We start from the raw sequence: 20,802 nt of genomic DNA on the forward strand, positions 1-20,802 counted from the left end.
TCCCAATGCTATTGATAGCTGCGCTATGGCCCGCTTAACGATGAGAGCTAGCCTACTACCTTCCTTTTGCCTAGCTCTCCTCGAGGATATAAGTGACAGTCAATTCACTAGGTGTAATCACCCCTTCCTAACCACCACCTCCCTCCACGTCCGCATGAACTTGAAAGGGTACATACAAAGCCACCAATTTTTACGCAAATCTATCCACCCTCCTTTCCCCCCTCATTCCGATAAAGAGAATTAGACTTGGCTGCCATACTCTTGATGTAATACTATCCCTAAATGTATCCAAAAAAAAAAAACAGACGAAGAAAAGCAAAGAACAGAAGAAAAGAAAAGCACGATCACTACACCTAGGGGTCCTTAAGTTAAGCGTGTCCGGTGGCTTCAGTCGGCTGGCTCCGCTCCTAACCCCCTCGCCCTATTTGCTCCCCCACTTCACGCTTAGGGCACATCAAGGGCAGAACACACCTAGGGAGGTAACACTCACCTATGGTTAGACCTGTCACCCTAAGCCATTGGCACCGCACCCCCTTGGTACAAATGGGGTCCTCAAGTGTGGGACATCACCCGAGCTTGCCTGCGGTTAGACCCATCTCCCCATTCCACTAGCACGAGCACAATACACCAATACATTGAGGAACGCACTCCCCTTAGGTAGAACACCGCACCTTCTTCTTCGGGCATTCCAAAAGCGCCAAACCACTAACTTCGGAGGCCCTCGTCCACCCACGACATCCAGTGAGCTGCTCCAACGAACATCACTCTTGAGCTTCCACAAGCACCTGACTTTACATGTGGCCCTCACCCTTACACCAACGCCGAAGTACCATGGGACTGGCACCCGTCTAGGAGGGGGGTAATGTTAACCCCAAGTCGAGATGACGGAAAAATGGAGGAAAAAGCAAAAGGAATATGGAAAAAGAGCAACGACACGCAAGCGACCTCTAAAGATGAACCGGAGCAAAAAGCGTAACCTTAAATGAAAAGGCGCCTCAAAAAACTCGGAAAACTCTTGTAAAAGAGCGCCAGGCTCCCTCCTGTGCCAATTGTAAAATATTAGATGGGTGTAGGCTAGAGGCACAAGGCTAGAAGAGCGAAATGGAAAAAGGACCTTGTCACAATGGCCGGTCATGTAAAAAAGGAATGGGTGTCCATGGGATTTTAAGGTTTGTGTATATAAAGTTCAAAAAGTGAATAAGAGATCATTCTTTGGTCTGTGGCAACAAGAGTCTTCTTCTTCTTCTCTCCTTCTCACCCTCTTGCTTGTGTGCTCTTGAGAGAGGGAGTGTGAGAGTGTGAGGGAGTGAGTGTGTGAGAGGGAGGGATCAAGAAGTGAAGCTCTTCACCATCTCCTCTTCTCTTCTTCTCTTCTCTTCTCTCTTCTTGCACGCACGGCTATGGAGGATGGAGCTTGGAGGTGGAGGAGGCTTGCTGCTTAAGCATCTAAGATCGTGGAGCTACCGACGTGTGTGAGACAAGAGGCAACTCATATCAGCACTAAGGTAAGCTCACTACACTCGTAGGATCGATGGCGCGTCGGCTAGGTGAGAGATAGCCATTAGAGCTCGCATGGAATGCTTGAAACAATAAGCGGTCCATGGGTCTTGGCAGTAGAGCGAAAGCTCCCACACTCATTTTAGCAGCAAGAGCAATGTGCAACAAATCTCAGAGTTTGGTGCAAGGTGACTGTTGGCCAAAGCTTGTCATCCCACTTACAACTGAGAAGTTTGCCCTAGCCCCCCCTTATAGATGCATTTCTCAAGGATATATTCAAAAAAAATCATTGGTGCTCTAGCTGAAGACCCACACAGGTGGCTCAATACTGACAAGAGGTGGTACCCAGACATGGATCCATGTGATATTTCAGTTCAGCTGGGCATCTTGCAGTAATTAGAGAAGACCTTTTCTGAGAGTAGACTGGCACTTAGGAGAGCGGGTATGGATAGACACATTTCTCAAAGAGCCTCCAACAATTCCCTTCATAAACTACATGACCAAATGAGAGGAATGGATTCATATAGGTATTGTCTGGCCTCTAAAATAGCACCTTACCAGTATTTCAGACAACAATTACATAGCCATTCTTCATGGATTGTTGGAGGAGATCGGAGGAAACTTCAGACCCCAAACAATATCTTGTTTGTGTAGTTGCTTACTCACAAGACTCTGGTGGTGGGGACTTGGCTTGGCTCTACAAGGTCCCTATTACTTGTTCAAAATATGGGGCAGCAGAGCAGTCCATCAAAGGGTTTAAAATGTGGTTTTCTGAAAGTATTTAAAGACAAGGATACTGTTTATCTCTTCTTTATGCATGTAATATAAATGGTTTCCTAGTATAGAATATAATTAAGCAAAGTTTTTTCAGAATTTAGCACACATAAATTTCTATTTATTTACCCTATTGTACAAAACTTAAACCTATATGAAACCCGTTGTTTCCAAAACTCTAGCAACTCTGCATCACCCAAGAACATTTGCATTGAGATAGTCCCTACACCAAGGAGGTCATGAGAAGAGCTCTCAAGGAGTGTTCACAAACACTCAAGGAAGAATATTGGCTCACCTGGGTGACTGATAGTGGAAACTGCTTGTGGCTTTGTGATTATATAGGGGATTATCCCTTATTTCTATCACAAACCATGGGCCAAGGGTGATACATGGCCTAATTATTCAGGGACTTAGGTGGACTATTCAATAGAACACTGACACATGGGAACTCATTTCTAGCATCCTAGCCTGTATATTTGGACATTCAGATGCAAGCCATTAACTTTCATAATTTGAGTAGAGATCACTCATATCCATAAGAGTTGGATAAGATACACATAACATTCTAGCACTCTCATTCTGATATATCCTCCCAGTCCTTGTTTACTATAAACCTCTTCACTGGATTTTCCAGAGCCCTTGTATATGTTTTTCTCACTGAGAGTGACCAGCCTAGTAGATTATTCTTTTTGCTCTTTGTCTGTTTTTAATGTTTTTATTCGGTTCTGCTCCATGTATTTTTAAACCTTGCATAAAGCTGAGGTTGATTTAAGAAAACTTCATTTCTTGGAAAAGGAAAATCTGCACATGCATGTAAGCATGTGTAGTAAAGTATTACCTTGCCACCATGAGGATAACGCAACAGTGAGCCAATTTCCTTCTCATCCATATCATAAAGTCTATCCAGATCACCACCTCGATCTTCAAGTTTGTGCAATACCTGGCAAATAGAAATCTCTTTTTTAATTGATAAAATCACCTTATAGAGTTTTGAAATAAACATTTTTAGCTGCCATCACAACCTCCAATGACAATTCTCTTTCAAATTGTCTCAATGGATGTTGATGAGGCCAGATCTGATGATCCACAGCCTTGCAATATTCAAGGAGAAGTGCCGTCATTGAACACCAGCCTCTTCGCAGGCAAATTTCAAACAAAGCACGCATTATGCGTCCTAAGCTGGCACTTATATATGCACTGTCAGCAACCAATGAGAATCCCTCTATATTTGCCCGTGAGATGTAGATCTGTTTATTTGCAGCACAAGAGAACAACTGATTAGAAATACAGTTAAGGCTTTTGCAAGAATTGTTGAAAGCAAACAACATTGTAGTTTCTCAAAACAACCAGGAATTAAGTTGTACACTACAGCATGAAGCCGGCTTTTTGAATTATACATCACTTTGGTATACAGCATAACAACAAGCTTTTCTTAAGTTATTTTTACTTTCCTAAGTGATTTTTGGTGACTTTGACTTTTCTACAGAGTTGTTTTCTAGAAACTTCTCTAGACCAATCAAACAAGGTTTTTAGACCCAGACTGAACTTCACACACAAGGCTGATTTTTGGAATAGGCTATGGACCCTGGACTTTGGATCCATTGGCCTCTAGACCCAAGACCTTGAGTGGACTCTGGACCTTGAACTCTAAACCCACCATACTTTCGACCCACGACCAGAGCTAGAACTAGATTTTGGACTCTGGACCCCACACAGAGATTTTTCCTCACATTTGACCCATGTTAGTTTCTCTCCAAGGAAAGAAGACATGTAATGAGATTTTTTTAATTGCCCTCCTCTATTATAAAAAGGGCAACTCTCTTTTAACAAGGGTCATTGGAAGTCATAGAACTGTGTGGATTTCTCTCGACTGCGTACTTCTCTGTCTTCCCTCTGAACTTCACCGCACTCCATCAGCTGCAGTTCACACTGGACTCCACTCCACCTCACTTGTCACCACACTGCACTCCTGTGTGTGTGTGTGTGTGTGTGTGTGTGTGTGTGTGAAACAGCACCTCAAGTGTGCAAGGTAAGTGTATAAGTATTAACTATGAAAAGGTCAAGATAAGGATGCCACCTAAGATGCCCACTTGTATGAGTGAAAGGGCAAAAGGCTATCTATAAAGCCTGGAGGACCTGGGGAGAGCAAAAGAGAGCATATCAAGCCCTACTTTCTTCTGGAAATCTCTCCTTACCTTAGGGTGTAGCAATGTGGTGCATTAGGAAGAGAAAAACCCTAAGTGTGTACCCTACTAGCAGACAAAGCTAAAAAGCTTGAAGCTTGATTTTCTTCACTTTTCTTATCATTGAAGTCATGAATAGTGATATTAATCACTAATTGAGCAAGGTTCAAGTTAATTACAAACCTGGAAGCCCAAAACTCAGAGCTTCTTGCCCCAAAGATGACTCTCAAGCTGACATCCAACTAGTGGATTCCACACAAGCACTTCACTAATCTTGGATACTAGTGTTTTCTAACCTACTGATCAAACCACTAATCATTGCTTGCTGGTTAATCTCAGTAATCTGAAAGTTTTTAGGCCCTGAGCATATTTATTAAGTACTTGACTATCATCATCTCTCCTGAAATTTGTAAGGCTGTGTGTCAGATATAAACACATAGACCATTTCCTTCTCTTTATCTAATCTATTTGTCTGAGTTCACATCAATTGTTTACAGTTTGCTATTTACTTGCTTTAAAACATCGTTTTAATTGTTTCTACTTGTATTGCCCAACTTGTAAGGAAACAGACACTACCATAACCTTGTGAAATCGGTAACACCTTCCTACCATGGCCTATGTTGATGTGAAGCCTCAAATCTGCAAGTTTAGTGGGAGAGACTTCCACCATGGCAAGTGTTAGTAAAATATAAAATAATGGAGAGAGGTTACTGGTGCTTCATCAAAGGGACCAAATCCATTGACCCATCCAACCCTATAGATGTTAAAGATGATAGAAGAGCCCAAGCCATAATAATGTTACACCTAGATGAATCCTTAATTCACCATATTAACTAGCTTGCAATTGCAAAAGAGAAGTGGGATGAACTCGAGAAATTGTATGGTGCAAGAGGAAAGAATTCCAAAATCTTTCTCAAAATAGAGTTCTTCCACTTGGAATACAAGCAAGGAGAAGACCTGGGAAGATTCATTTTCCACATGAAGGATCTGATGGCTAAATTAGCTTCAGTTCAACATCCAATTGCTGAAGAAGATGCCATTGCAATACTCTTGAAAGCTATAAGAAAAGCCTTTTCAACTCTTGTCACTACCCTAACAAATATACCAAATCCTACACTTGAATGTGTCATTCCGTCTTGTCTAGATGAGGAGAATAGAAATCAGATAGAAGGTACCACCATCTCAGCATCTACCTCAATAACCTGTGGATAACTCTTAATCCATACCGTGACTACTAAATGCTCCTTTTGCAACAAAAAAGAACATTGTAAGCAATTGCTGAAAAAATATCCCAACAAGATAAAGTGCAACAAATGTAAACAAATAGGGCATATCATTAGTAAATATCTGAACTCTCCTAAAGTTCTCAAAGAATTGGAGGCCAATTATGTCTCCAAATCATCTGAGTACCAACTCCTCTAGTATCTGGTTTATCATCTTTCAATAAACATTCTTGTAACCTATTTTATAAAGGCATCCCACTGATTCATTGAGGGGGGGAGCCATTTACATGCTATATAATCCAATGCCACCTTGGCATTGAGCAAGGGTGTTAGAAGTGTAGCATAGGAACCCTCAATAAGGAAGGGTGCATGAGGGAAGGTGAGGTGTGAATGGACTGAAGGGCAGGGGAAACCCTAACCCTAGCTCACAGTGAGGCTATATAAACAACGTAGAGGTCACTCTCAAGTGCAAAGAGAGTGTACCAGTTGTACTTGTGAACAACTTACTAAGCAAGATTTCCTTCTTACCACAAATGAATACCCAAATCAATGACCAACATATTCTCATTCCCCTTTTGCTTGAGCCACTACTACTCTCCAGAATCTGTCCTTTCACTTCAGTAGGAGAAACCATTCTATATACATCATAGTAGCAAAGAAACACGTTTCTTTGCCTTTCAAACTTATAAAATGTTTGACAGTAAAATTTTTCTCTTTTTTGGGTTTTGGAAAACCGGAAAACATGGCTCTTTTTTACAAAAATTGTTGGGCAATGTTAATATAATGATCACGATGAGTAATGACTCATGAGGGCTCGAGATTATGGATGAGAGACTTACTTTTTTAGGATTTTTCTTAGTTATTATACTATGTCAATCTAGTATCCATTCTTGTCTTGAAAGTTGATTATTATACAGCTTTAGTCTCATTTATGAGTTATGTATGATTTTGACATTTTGTCAGTTTCTTTTGGAATGAGAATCATGATGTTGCAACTTGAATCAATCCATATTGTACATGGGCTATCTACATGTTAATTTCAATTTTCTTTTTGTGATATGTATGTGTTATAATGAGGTGTGAACCATAGTATAGCTTGTCCAAAGGCTAGCTTTGACATGAGTCAATAATGGATCATGGATATGTAACGTATTATTCTCAATTGACTCTCGTGTATTGTCACTCAAGCTCAATTGGCCTTTTTTTGTTTAAGAGAAAGTTTCACGGAGATTTACAATCTCTTTCCTTGGTTAAAACTATAAAAGATCCCTCTATAAAAACCCGTGTTTCTTATTTTACCCGCTCTTGAAAGAAAGTTATGAAACACAATTTTGACATTTCGTTTCTAAACATTTCTAACGTTTCTAGCCACTATAATATACAAGACTTTAAAATGTGTTCAAGCCTTTGAATCTTGGTTGATAAATATCAAATCCATGAACCATCTATATATTATCACCTAAACTTTGCAGGTGGCTGATCCACCTATATCACATTGTAATAAGAAAGCTCACTCTTGCATCTCAAGAAGGTTAAGTTGTTGTCCATAGGGACTTGTTCCAATGTGTCTTTCAAGGACAGTGTTGATGATAATGTCTATCTTGTTGAGGATATACTTATCCTAGAGTCTAGCATGACTAAAAAAATGGATTTCATTTTCAGTTTAGCATGGATCTTACTAAAACATTGGATGTCCTGGGTGGCGACCTGCACTGTGACACAACCTGCCTTGAGTCGTGCCTTGAGTACTGCAACACCTACCTGGTACATCGCCTCCCTTAAACTGCATGCGCAGCCCTGTGTTGCGACCTGCCCTGCATGTACAAACAGAAAAACAGAGAGAGTATATTAACGTCTCTAAAAGGCCAATGTGGCCTATGAGACCAAAGCAATACATACAATGATGGTGTGTTTCTCATCTGGAACGAGAAAATATGAAAAACATGCCTATAAGACTGAAAAAATGAAATAGTGTCCTATAAAAGGGAAACATGTCAATGATCTAAAAGTGAAAGTAGAAAGAGGAAAACTCTCCATCAATGAGATGTTTGTCCTCTAAGGAGGTGTATCTCTGCATGGCTGAGGCATCTCGGCATCTATCTCCTGTGGCGCTCAATAATGGCTTTAATTTGTCTGTGGCGTGGATGTCTAGGCCTTCGTCTGGGTGGACCTGGGCGCCTAGACCAGCTAAGTGCCACTGCTCTATCCAAAGGGACACCTACAGCAGATGAGGTCCAATGATTATGTACTCCTGTAGGCTGTGTGGTAGTAGTAGCGGTATCTGCCATACTCTGTCGTGTATCAGTGAAAAAGTCAGTGACTGCTCTTTGTCTATGTCAGCCGAGCTGTGGGGGCCTCCTACTCCGTAGAATCATTGCTCTGCACCTCTGGAGCTCCAAGAGGAAGAATCCAAGCATCTCTGATCCTCAAATTGCATGATCCGTCTCAGGGGTCCAGAACCCTCTCGAAACAGACAGTGGTATCTACCTCGTATATCATAATATACAATGCATCGGCAGATGTAGTGTTCCTCTGTCTCTGGCTCTCTATCGCATAGTGGGCATATGCGTTCCTCTGACTGTATACCCTCCCATCTGCCTGTCTCAATCCTCAGGGGGTGGAATGAGGTGCGGATCTGACCAATAACTCTGCGTAGTCCATGAGGCAGCTGTGTGTCCATGTAATTGGGTCAGGTGATGAAACCATCCTCAAATACCTGAAGGAAGTGGGTCTGGTAGTGTGCCATCCTCGTGCCATGGGGGGAGAGGGGGGTCGGATCCAGGTCTTCTCCGTATCTAACTTCAGTATGTCTGCTCTGATCACATGGTTTAGCTCTGATCGGCTTAGGTCAAGTGTGGGGCAATCCAGGCTATAGTCAAAGGGGGATAGTCTGTCAATCTGCAACCCATGTAGACTCATCCATGTACTCATCTGAGCATACCAACAATGTCTGTCACCATCTGCTGCTAGTTGTCTAGAAGAGGCCAGGGCTAGCCGTGGGTATCTATCTTGGGGGAGCTCCCATAGTCTATGTATGAAAGTCACTGCCTAGACCAAGGCCTCACCCACCATGGGTGATGCTCCCAACTCAGCTCTGATAATCTCATGTGGGGTCGAGCTCTTCGCTCGTATCATACGTGAGATCATCATGACCACTGGTCTTTCCATATGCTCCCACCCATCATAGTATTCCTTCTCTGGTTCATCCTAGTCTCCCAAAGGCTGTCTCCTCGTGTGAAAGAGACTCGGACCCCAAATAGCTACCCCATATAGGAGTGTGGGTGTAACCAGGGTGTCAAAAAGCCACAATTTGGTGCACGGCTCATGAATTTGTATGTGAGCACATTGCCTCTCCAATGCACCTAAGGCTGCATATGCTTTTGCCAAACGAGCCTCTAATGTCTCTCTCCACGAGAACTATGGTCCCTTCAATGTGACCCCCAAATAGACAGACTGTCTAACCATCTCCACTGGCTCTCCATCAAAAGTAAATTGGTGCTCAGCTCTTGTCACCCAAGCAGCTGAAGTGTTAAATACCATAACTTTAGTTTTCCCAAGGTTCACCTTAAGATCTCTATCTCTGCAAAAAGCTGATAATGCATCCAAGTGTCTATTTAGTCCCTCAAGTGAGTCAGATATAAGTACGATATCGTTGGCATAAAGCAGTAATGGTATTAGCACTCCAGCAAGGCTGGCTCTGGCTCCACCAGTTCTGTCCACATATTCTGAAATTTCACCTATGTACAACTCAAATAGTGTCGGTAAAAGTGGACAGCCTTGTTTCACCCTAATGGTGCTATTGACTATATCTGAGATGCCCTCAGGTGTTCGTCGTACTCTACCCGTCACTGTCTCATACAAGGCATAGATACTCCACTGTATCTCTACAGGCACATCAATGTTTTGCATTCTTTTCATGAGTCTAGCACGTGGCACTGTGTCAAAGGCCTTGCGAAAGTCCACAAAACAGCAGTAGATCTTTTTCTTGAATGCCTTGCCTTCTTCGATGATTGCCCTCAATGTAAAGATATAGTCTAGAGTTGTATATCCCCTCCTGAAGCCAGCCTGGCCTTTTGATCTCAGGCCATGTATCTCGGCCCATTCACTCAATGCTTGTTCCATGATAGAGCCATATATTTTGGCCAATGATAGTTCGATAGTTACTAGGTAGCACGGGGTCTCCACTCTTAAAGAGCGGCACAATAATATGGTCTGACCAACAGGTTGGAAATCCCTCACAAACTGCCCTATTAAAGATGTGAGCCAGCGTTGGTGCCAAGATATCACGAGCATGCACGAAGTGTTCTGCTACCATCATGATCTTGGGCTTTTCCATTTTTCAGTTTCCATATGGCATTTATCACTTTTTTTTCTATGAAAAATCTGCAATTTGCTGGTCTTGAGGTTGAGGGGAGTGGCATAGGCTCTTGGCCAAGAACATCATAGAGTGTGCAAGCATATCCATGCCAATCATCCAGTCTAGTAATATGTGAGGGTGGTTGGTTCTCATGCATCTTTTTCCATACAGAGAAAGAGAGAGAGAAATGAAATGATGATGATGATACATATTAACGTCTACAAAAGGCCAAAATGACCTATGAGACCATGAGTTACAACCATGTGTATGATGGTACAAATGTCTAGGCAAAATATTTAGCACAAGCAAAATAAGAAAGGAAACTAACTATGGCTATGTGCAAAACATAGAGCTCTATCTAGTAACAATGAGCTCCAAAAAAGTACAATTTCATGTGGGTATGGAGGGCCTAGCTCCAGCCCGAGCAATAATCCCCTACATCCGCCTATGAAGGTGTCGTCCGTGTCTGTGTCGAGGCCTAGGATGTCTGGATCAGCTAAGTTGGGATGGCTCAATCAATCAGTACTCCTTGTCTGTGTGTGGACTTTGGCAGTGAGAGAGACTCTCGTGTGGACTGTGGCTATAACTATATTGAAGTCTTTTGAGCCTCGTTTGCAAAGAAGTATGTGAGCTACCTCTGTGAAGGGCCTCAGTGTCCTAGAGCAGCTATACTCTTAAGGCGCATGTCACGAAGCCATCCTATCTCAAGAAGAAAGTCGCTGATTGGTAAAATCCATGACTCTCGATAGTGGTCCAAATCCGTGGTCCAAATCCATCTCTAAAGAGACAGTAGAAACGACCACGGACCTCATAATACGCTGGGTAGCGGCATATATAATGCTCCTCTATCTCTGGCTCTAATTGGCATATCTGGCATATGCACTCCTCTGGTGGGATGGATCTATATCTACCAGTCTCAATTTCTAGCTCATGTGAGGAGGTGCGCAGCTGGCCAATTGTACATTTGATCCCATGGGAAAGGTGGGTGTCCATGTATCTCGGGCGAACAATAAATCCATCATCTATAGTATGAAGGAAATGCTCGCGGTAGAAAGCCATCTTTGTCCCTAGCTCCTACCCTGGCATCAACCATGTCCGCCTGATATCCAATTGGGTAAGATCCATCCTGATGATCTTCCGAATCTCTAACCTGCTCAGATCAAGAGATGGTGCATCAAGGGAGTACTGGAAGGGGGGTAACTTGTCCATGCTAAAGCCATGCAACTCAAACCAGGCCGACATCTGTGCATACCAGCATGAAGTATCACCCTCTCTGGCAGGCTGCCTAGAGGACTCAAGGACCAACCGTGCATATCTGTGTCTGGGTAAGTCCCATAGGCTATGTATGTATGTGACCAATGGAGTAAGGGCCTCTAACACAATCGGTATAGCTGCTAGCTCGGCTCTGATGATCTCATGTGGCACTGAAGTCTTACATCTGATCATCCTGGATATCATGGACACTAGGGGTTTCTCCATCGACCTCCATCTGTCATAAGTGCGCCCTTATCTGCTACGGTGGTCAAGACTGGGCCCCCATATCTGTACTCCATAAAGTAGTGTGGATGTGACCAGTGTATTGAAGAGCCATAGCTTGGTGGGGTACTTGGAACTTGCGGACATTGAAATTGCACGTATGATGATTAAGTGCAATCTTGCATTCAATATCCTATAGCAAACACAATGGAAGAAGATGGTAAAAGCCATTGCCAATGTGGGTCCATGTGAAGGATGGACCGGTGTCACATACAACGACATGAGAACGAGAAAGATTGATGAAGAGAAGGAGAGGATTGATAGAGCCCTTGATCATATTCGGACCGCATGGATAGAATATGATTGCTCCATTCTCACCGACAGATGGAGTGATCATAAGAAACGGGGTATCATCAACATACTCGTCTCATGTCCACTCCGCATTTACTTTTTACAGGCCGTAGATACCAGCAAGGGGGGGAGAAAAAAGATGGGCGCATTCATCAACAGCCACATTCGACAAGCTATCATAGAGATATACGTTGCAATTTGTGTCTTAAATTTGTTTCACTTTCTTTCATTATGATAATATCATGATTCATAATTGAATTTTGATCTATACATAACTTGTAATTTGTAAATTGTGGTTGTAGGTTGGTCCCTCAGATGTGGTGCAAGTTGTTACCGACAATGCATCGAATTGTCGGCGCATGGGTTGTTTGCTTGAGACCGAGTTTCCTACAATTGTGTAGACTCCATGTGCAAGTCATTGTTTGGACTTCCTCATGGAGGACATTGGGAAGCTCAAGTGGATGAAGAGATGGTCCGCCAAGCTACATCAATTGTCACATTCTTCACGGTAAAGGTAAAGGTGCCTACGATGTATTGTGAGCATAGCACACTGGAGTTGAAGAGGCCTTCTTCAACTCGCTTTGCTTACATGTGGTTATTGCTTGAGCGTTTTAATGAGGTGCAGTCCTGCCTTGCGCCAAACAGTGGTATCCACTCTATGGAATGAGTGGGATGAGCATGAGATAGAGGAGGCCAAAGCCATGCAGCACTTGTGCCTTAATGAGCAATTTTGGTTAAAAGTCCGTGCTGTTGTCATTGTCATGACTCCCTTTTATAAGGTATTACATATGAGTGATTGCGAGGGGTCCACCATGGACCTTCTCTTAACTTCTTTAGAGCAGCATTGGTGGAGGCACGTGCTTGTACAGTGATCACAAAGACACAGCATGCACATGTTTTAGAGATAGCAGAGAGGAGATGGGCGTGGATGCATAAGCCCATCCATGGTTTTGCGGCATTGGTACATCTGGCCTACAAGTCACCGGCGGTCATGGATGATAGAGAGTTCCGTTTAGACGAGCTTGCTTATTTGACTCGTATGGTCCCTGTTGATGACCACAATGCAATGCTAGAGGAGCCAAGATGCTATGCAGATTAAAGAGGGCATGTGGCTTTTGCTTCTCCCACTTATTGGAGGAAAGAGTCACTTGTGAAGCCTTTATTTTGGTGGAAAAACTTTGGATACGCATTGGAGACCCTTCAACCCTTAGCATGAGGGTCCTTGCCCAAGATTGCTCTTCGGGTGCATGTGAGAGAAACTAGAGTGCCTATTCTCTCATTCACACAAAGATTCGCAACCGGCTTAGCACACGATAGTTAGAGCGGCTAGTCTATTGCCGCACTAACTTACGCATGATGAGGGATATGATGAGCATGGGTAGTCCAAAGCAGATAAAGTTTAAACACTTGACCATAACATTTAAAATTTGTTGTTTTAACTTTTAAACTTTAAACTTTATAATTTACAATTTAGACTTTAGCATTTACAATGATCAATCTTACATGCATCACTGCATTGTGTAGGTGAATGTTAATACATTCAAGTTAGAGGGCGACACTCTTCCGAGTATACATAAGGAGGTGGACGAGGAGGAGGAGATGATTTTTGTAGAGCTCTATAGAGAGCTTATAGCAACAGATACTCGTGACACTCGCAGTCAGCGTGCTCATGGGCGAGGAGTTCGAGTAGGTGGTAGCAAGGGCATGGTTATTCGACGCCCTCCATCATCCACGAGGGGTGGTTCGAGTGGCTTGCAAACATATGTAAGGTGGGGCTCTAGTAGCTCACATCCTATGCCTCATTATGACATCCCCCCCTTGCCTACACAGCCGCCACCTAGGGAGCCATCATTTGATGATGATGGTAACCTCATCAGTGAGGATGAGTATGAGTGTGTCTCATCATCGGATGCCGAGGAGTCATCTTTAGACTCTCTTGATGAGCACTCTAATGGTTCTGATGATGATGATGATAGTGATGCCTCATCATACATTCATCATTCATATGACATAGGTCTCTCTTTTTTTTGTATCAGATATACTAGACTGTAGTTGTATTGCATGTTTTACGTAGCCCATGCCACCGCGATGGTCACTCTCATGTATTCATCTTATTCTGTAATGAAATAGCTATTTCCACTTTAAACATGTATTCTATGATTTATCATTTAATGATTTATGGTTTTTGTTATTTAAAAAATCATCTTAATTTTTTTTTCATACTAATATCGTACCGTACCTTATAAAATCATAAGGTACCAATTAGTACCGTATTTTATCGTACCGTATCGTATCGTACCTTTCGTACCTGACAACTATGCCAGTAAGTGTGCCTCTAACCTGGCAGTAGCTTCCCGCAACATCGGGATATCCTATCTGCAAAAAGATGGTGCTCCTGTAACACAAGAAAATCAATGGATCTTCCTACTAGAGCTCTGTGCAAATCCTATCGCATGAGACTCTGGCCCTGCCTCAAGTGATGACCTCCAAAGCCTTGTACATTCCATGAGAGTATCCTCATGAAGTGTATCTCAACCTCTCGGACTGGTGTGGCTCTACAGCCCATGCATGCCTCTGCTGCCTCCTAGTATATACTCTATCATGTGTACTCTCCACTATCTTTGATTAGGGGTGTAATGGGGGGAAGTCCTCAGAGTAGGCATCTGAGTCATTTACCTCCTGCTCATTGTCTTGGGCCATCACGGCCTTCCTAGCTACTAAGTGTCAAGCACCTGAGATGGGCTAAGCTCTAGGAGGTCAACCTAATGAGGCAACGGTCTAGGGGACTATGGTGTATCTATAGCCTATTGTAGCTCATGAGAAGTTACTAGTGGTGCTACCTTCATGGGCTGTAACACATCAATCTGTAGTACTGCCACTATCAGTGGCTATGGGACCTCTAGCTCTTGGGCATCAAGAGGAATGTCTATGGGAGCAATGGGGGCTACGGTGGCTCCACATGGGCTGACAGCCTGAGGTTCCTAATCACTCTTCAGTTCTAGGCCCTTGTGCCTTTGACTCTTGTCAACACGTTCTCTTCGCTAACACTGTCTCCTCTGCCTAGCCTTGCGCCATTTCTAGTGCTCTGCCTCACTCCTCTTACGCATCTCAAGTCTACCACCTCCCTCATCCCTGAAGGAGGTCTAGCAACAGCGTGTCCTGTGGCAATCTGTTGCAAGATGTCCAATCATCCTACAAGCAAAGCACTGAGCAAGGACGCCTATATAAAAAACTGGTTGGATGAGAAAGCCCCCATGAATGGAGGGAATCCTGATAGTCTAGGGAAGGCAATGCAAAGACTGTGGGTACTATCACTCGAACCGATGGGTATCTGTGTGGGCAATCTGAGACTGCGTCAGCAAAGGTCCTATCCCTCTGAATGACATGGTCGAATGCACTGCCAATCTCGGAAAGGTATGGCGTAAAATACTCATCAAGGCCAAGAAAAGAGATGGTGATGGCAATGCCATCTCCAAGCAATGAATAGTCCCGACCCTCCATCCATCTATCGAAGTATGCCACTAAAGTCCTGACATCAAGCGGGCTGGTAGCGAGCGCTGCCTCCATCTGCTCGGGTGAACTGGAGTCTAAAGCATCCCTTTCCAAGGGGCACTACTCATGTGATCCCAGCTGGTGTGCCAGTAAGAGCTGAATGGATGGAGTCCTTAAGACTGTGGATCAGCGGACAATCTCCGACCATTCTAGAGGCCAAGGATGATGCTTCTAGGGCTATCACTCTCTCCCTAAGTGCCAACTCTGTGTCCGGAGCGAAGGAGATCGATGGGAAGGCATCGGCTAAGTGTGTGCGGGGGGCTACATTGGAACCCCTCAGGGATGGTGGAGGACCAGCTGCAATATCAGGTGATACGCTAACTCCATGTGTCTATGGTGCGGGTGCTTCTTGGTCTATTGGCACAGGGTACTGCCGCTGGTCTGCCTGTTGGGGTTGTGAGGGGGAAGTTGAGATGGAGGTTGCCTGTGCAAGGAATCTTACGAAGGCTGCAAGGGTGGATGAGGAGGCTGAGGAAGTGTCCATGGCTGGGAAGGGAGGTGAGTGTGCAGGCAAAGCAGGTTGAGGCGTGGCAAGCAGGGCAGCTGCTGTGATCCAAGGAGGCGGCTGTGGTGGGATAGAGGAGGTGGCTGTTACCACATCTAGTGTGACTATCGAGAGGATATGTCCAGAAAGTCCAGCATGACCATGTCCAGAGCTCAGCTTGCAGTCAGTCCAGTGTGACCATGTCAGACCAGCGTCACATCACCTCAGACCAGCATCACATCATGTCAGACCAGCATGTCACATCAGACCGTCGAGAGAGAGAGAGAGAGAGAGAGAGAGAGAGAGAGAGAGAGGGTATATGATGAGGTTTAAAGTCGCTTTCTCACTTGAGCTTAGGTTTGAGTTATCAGGCCAAATATGATCAAGATTGATATATAGCATGCATGGGTGTACCCTTCAAAGCCCCTTGGCACAGAGATTGCAGAATATCAGCACCACTTCTTTCATATATCACTAGATGGATTCATTCTCACACCAGCATACATGGAGGTACACCTCTCCCATGCAATTCCCACTAAAAAAATAGCAATCCTTATTTTGAAATTTACACTTTAGCAGAACTACTAGAGCAAACACATTTAAAGCATGTTCTCAGGAAACGAGCCTTTCTTTGCTCGGACATGTAGACTTTGACCTTGACATTGCAACTTGACTTTTTCAACTTCATAAAGCCACATAAATAAGCTGTGTCATGATAGTCTTCCAGTTGTATGGCATGGAGTCAAATGTAAAGTAAGTGAGATAGGAGGACTTATAACAGTTTTTGAAGGGTGTGTCAGTGAAAGCACAGTGTTAATATGTATTTGTTATCGTAGAAGAAAGAAAAGAGTAAATTTTCCACCTTGGAACTTGAAGATGACTCACCTGAATCAGGATATTTATCTTCCCAATCTTATCTTCTGGTCCACCCCGAACCTCCAAAGGGCAAGCAGTATGCCGAAGCTTTTCCAGCTCTTGCTGCTCTTCCTCACGGACCATTATATTTTCAAACTCCGAGGAATGGGCAACAAGATTGATAAGCTGTTTAAAAAGACAATTCGTTAAAAATTGCTTGTTTTCATCAAGCCAACAGCTTCCATTTCTATTGAAACACTGGTATGGCACTTAGCAGTGAAAAACCATTCTTCCCTGGTCACATTAATATTGGCATAGATGGACAGATAAATTTCAACAAAAAACAAAGACACTAATTCTTGTCTTAAAAGACAGAGACTGTTAACAAAGCCTCAAATGCATGCTTGCTTTGCATCAATCAGACAGAGATTACACCTCACACTCATTCATGTGTCGCCTCAACATATTATTGTAGGTCTCTACACTTGTGTATTGAATATAAAAATGGCTCGCCACCCTCCCAAGATCAGTAACATAAAGGTTTCCACTTTTTTCATCAAATCGAAGCATTTTTGCCTTGTCCAAAGCACGTGCAGCATCAATAATGAGAGCCTTCCGTTTACCAATAAGATTAGGATCCTTGATAACCTGCAGAAATAAACATCATAGAGAGAAAATTCAGAGAGATGACCAGATAATATATATATTTACTTCCAAACAAATCTAAAACAACACATATATAGAGAAAGATCTTATACATCTGGCATTAAAATTTAAAACAAATTTTCATGCACATATTTGCCGATGCATACATAGCAATCAATATTAGTGCAGTCAAGCAATCACCCTATAAATACTAACAGGCAGCAGTAAAATAGTCCTTGAATCCTCAATGCATGCTTTTTTCCTTCAAGAAAAGAGAACTATTGATAACACCTTAGGGAAAATCCCCCTGAGGTACAATACAATGTACAAAGAACCATGTAGAGAGTAGCAAAATACATCATAAAAACAAAAGTTGTATGAACAACCTATTTGTAGGATATAATGCTCTTTCCCTTCTACATCTACCACTACCTTTACTCAATCACTCTGTCTCTACCACAATGCCTAAGCATCTTCATGAAGTTTTTGGATTCTATACTACAAACCTTGAGAAGGCCTCTACCAAGTCTAATGGTTATGGATGGACTTGTAAGTTTTTGGGAAGTCCTACACAAGTCCTCAAGAAGTGGCCAATGGGACAAGGAGAAATTAGTGTCCCATGTCCAAGAAGTAATGTATCTTCAAGCATGGACATGACTCTTGGAAATTGTGAAACCACCCTTCCTTCTCAAAGAGGGTGGTAAAATCTAATCAAGCACTTAATTAAAGCAACTAAGAGATAAACATAAACTGAAATGCACACATTACCATTATAATCTTGGACATTAGACACCTTGTTGGCCCCAAAATTGGAACCCCTTGTAGTATTTCTTTAACATGATTGCTAATGGATGGAGTACAAGCTGAGATTTCACAATCTACTCTACTGATCCAAAAGCCCCTTGCTGTACAACCGATCAGCAAGCAATTTGGGTCAATTTCCCCTTGATTTTCACCCAAGACCTGTACAAATAGAACCACAAATTGGCCAAATGCTACCCCAAATCAATTGGGATGGTTTGGCATCTGAAATCCCTGACAATTCCCTTGAATTTCAGTTGCTAATTTTAGTATACGATGCCTTTACTGATGGCATGGTCCCAAGGTGACTTCTAAACCCTAATTTCTGTTGTAAATTCAAGTTTACAGCACGAATTCCTTTGCTGTCCACAAATTTGGCTGAGATTTGCTCCAAATGGTTGAGATTATTAAAGAATAGGTTGGAGAAGTGAGAGAATGTTGAAGAGAGAGAAATCCCTGATTTCCCATGCGGAAAACCCCTGAAAAGGACTGTTGCCCTGTCCAAAGCAGCCCAAATGTTGTCACATGCTACCTAGGAGTGCCAAAACTGTTGTTGCATACATTAAACGTTGTCGCCAGCTCCTGTAGGCATCATAAATGCTATCACTTGCTTCTCTTGGGTCTCTTGCAGCAGTTGGCAGCCTCCAAATGCTCTCCACAACAGCAAAACCTGATCGGCAGCCTCTCTTCTCTCTCTCCCACAACTTGAATAAGCTAAATCAATCTCTCCAACCCCCAAAGAGCCTTCCTATTGCATCGCAATTTTGGCCAAGTGGCACCCTTCTAATCCCATTTTCCAACAATTCTCAATCATTAAATTCATTTTCAAAATTAATTAATTCAAAATTTTAATTTCAACCCTTTTGACCCTGCCCAAAATTAAGTGTGCCCATCCATAATTTGATTGGCTAAGCCATTTGCAACACCAAGTGGTCCCCAATCTTAATTGATCCTTAGATTGGCAGTAATTCATTAATTAATGTTAGTCCCTAGTGTCACCACTGACACTTAATGGTCAATTAATTGTCCTAGGGCCAAAACTAACAACAACTAAGAACCGAAGCCCACCTGCCACAACTTGCCATAACCTTGCATTTGACACCCAACTACCTCCTCGAGGTCCCTGGCCAAGTTAGCATGAAATAACTATCATGTGCATCAAATGTGCCTTGCAACCTTACACATTTGATAATTAAGTTAATCAAATGTTACTAGCAAGATTTAAGCATCTCAAAAATTTCATGTCCGCATGACAAATTGAATTTATACTTATAGCCTTGTATTTGTTTTCTAGTTCATGACATGACTCTTGGGATTGGACTCGTATAGTCTTGTAACCATTGTCTAGTTCATGATATTTAAACATTCTATCTTCAAGTAGCACAATTTATGTATGTGTAATGTATGTTATAGGAAAGGTGATTCTATATGTAAATTTTAATGAGCATACAAAACAATTTATTTTCCTTGTAAATTTTTCTTTGCATTCCATCTAGTATATATTTGCAAAGAGAACTTATCATAGAAATCGTACATAACTACCTTGGTATCCCTCAATCCATGCTCTTCCAAATCAATTGAGCTTTGTCCCCTTCACCTTGCCAATTGTTCACCTCACAAACAATAGCCACTTACACAACAAAGTGATCTAATGTCTCTCTATCAAACATCAACATGCATCACTATTGAGGAATTAACATATAGCTTTGTTGTCACTTTGTGATGCTTTTCTTTTGCTAGTAACACTTGATAAACTTAATAATCAAATGTGCAAATGCAGTAAGGCACATGTGATGCACATGCCAATTATTTCATGCTACCAATGTCAGATGGGAGAGGATCGAGGTGCAGCTGAAGTGCAGTAGACAGTGTGAGAGTGAGAGTCAGAGTTGAGCACGACACCCAATGCAATAGTACTGAATAGAGTGTTAGCTGAAAGTACAAATGATAACCCTTATACCTTAGAGTTATAAGGGGCTGTTCACACCCGAACACAGTAAGTGCCCGTAAGTGTGCACCACAAGCACATACAAAATAGTACACATAATCTGGGGGAAAAAACCTCTCCTACCGAGAGTAAAAAGTGCCCCAGTGTCCTAGTGATCACCCGCACACTCCCATATGAGCGTAGGCGTAAGTAAGGCGTGTGAGATACCCAACAAACCCCCCTGGAGTGAAGAGTGATCAAGTGTACAAGGATCATCCGCCACCAAAGGGCGTCAAATTCAAAGCATCGCGAAATGCTTCAAATTTGTCTCGTGGAAGAGCTTTGGTGAAGATGTCTGCCACATTGCTGGTGGTAGGACAGTAGACAAGGCTGATATCACCTGCATGTAGCCTCTCTCTGACAAAGTGGTAGTGAATCTCTATGTGTTTCGTGCGAGCATGAAACACAGGGTTCCGTGCCACTGCAATGGCACTCTGACTGTCAATATATAAAGGAGTAGGCTCCGTAACAGATACATCCAAATCAGCAAGTAAGCGTCTAAGCCATACGCACTCAACTGCAGTAGTGAAGGCTGCCTTGTACTCAGCTTCACATGACGACGTGGCAACAGTGGATTGTTTCTTGCTAAGCCAAGAAATGCATGACGAGCCAAGAAA

The 20,802-nt window shown here is 42.8% G+C and overlaps 1 protein-coding gene across 1 annotated transcript in view; it reads right to left on the minus strand.

Moving 5' to 3' along the window:
• Positions 1-20,802, minus strand: part of LOC148024637 (U5 small nuclear ribonucleoprotein helicase) — a 276,793-nt gene that overhangs the window by 100,284 nt on the left and 155,707 nt on the right. Inside the window, exons 23-26 of the mRNA XM_087694266.1 lie at positions 17,188-17,400; positions 16,783-16,938; positions 3,294-3,518; positions 3,110-3,211 (exon numbers count right to left, since the gene is read on the minus strand). Of these exons, the coding sequence (XP_087550392.1) occupies positions 3,110-3,211; positions 3,294-3,518; positions 16,783-16,938; positions 17,188-17,400 (696 nt within the window). The remainder of the gene's footprint in view (positions 1-3,109; positions 3,212-3,293; positions 3,519-16,782; positions 16,939-17,187; positions 17,401-20,802) is intronic.

This window comes from Lygodium microphyllum, chromosome 15 (genome assembly GCF_053477565.2).
Source record: "Lygodium microphyllum isolate KBCC chromosome 15, Lygodium_microphyllum_v1.1.10, whole genome shotgun sequence".
Lineage (NCBI taxonomy): Eukaryota > Viridiplantae > Streptophyta > Polypodiopsida > Schizaeales > Lygodiaceae > Lygodium > Lygodium microphyllum.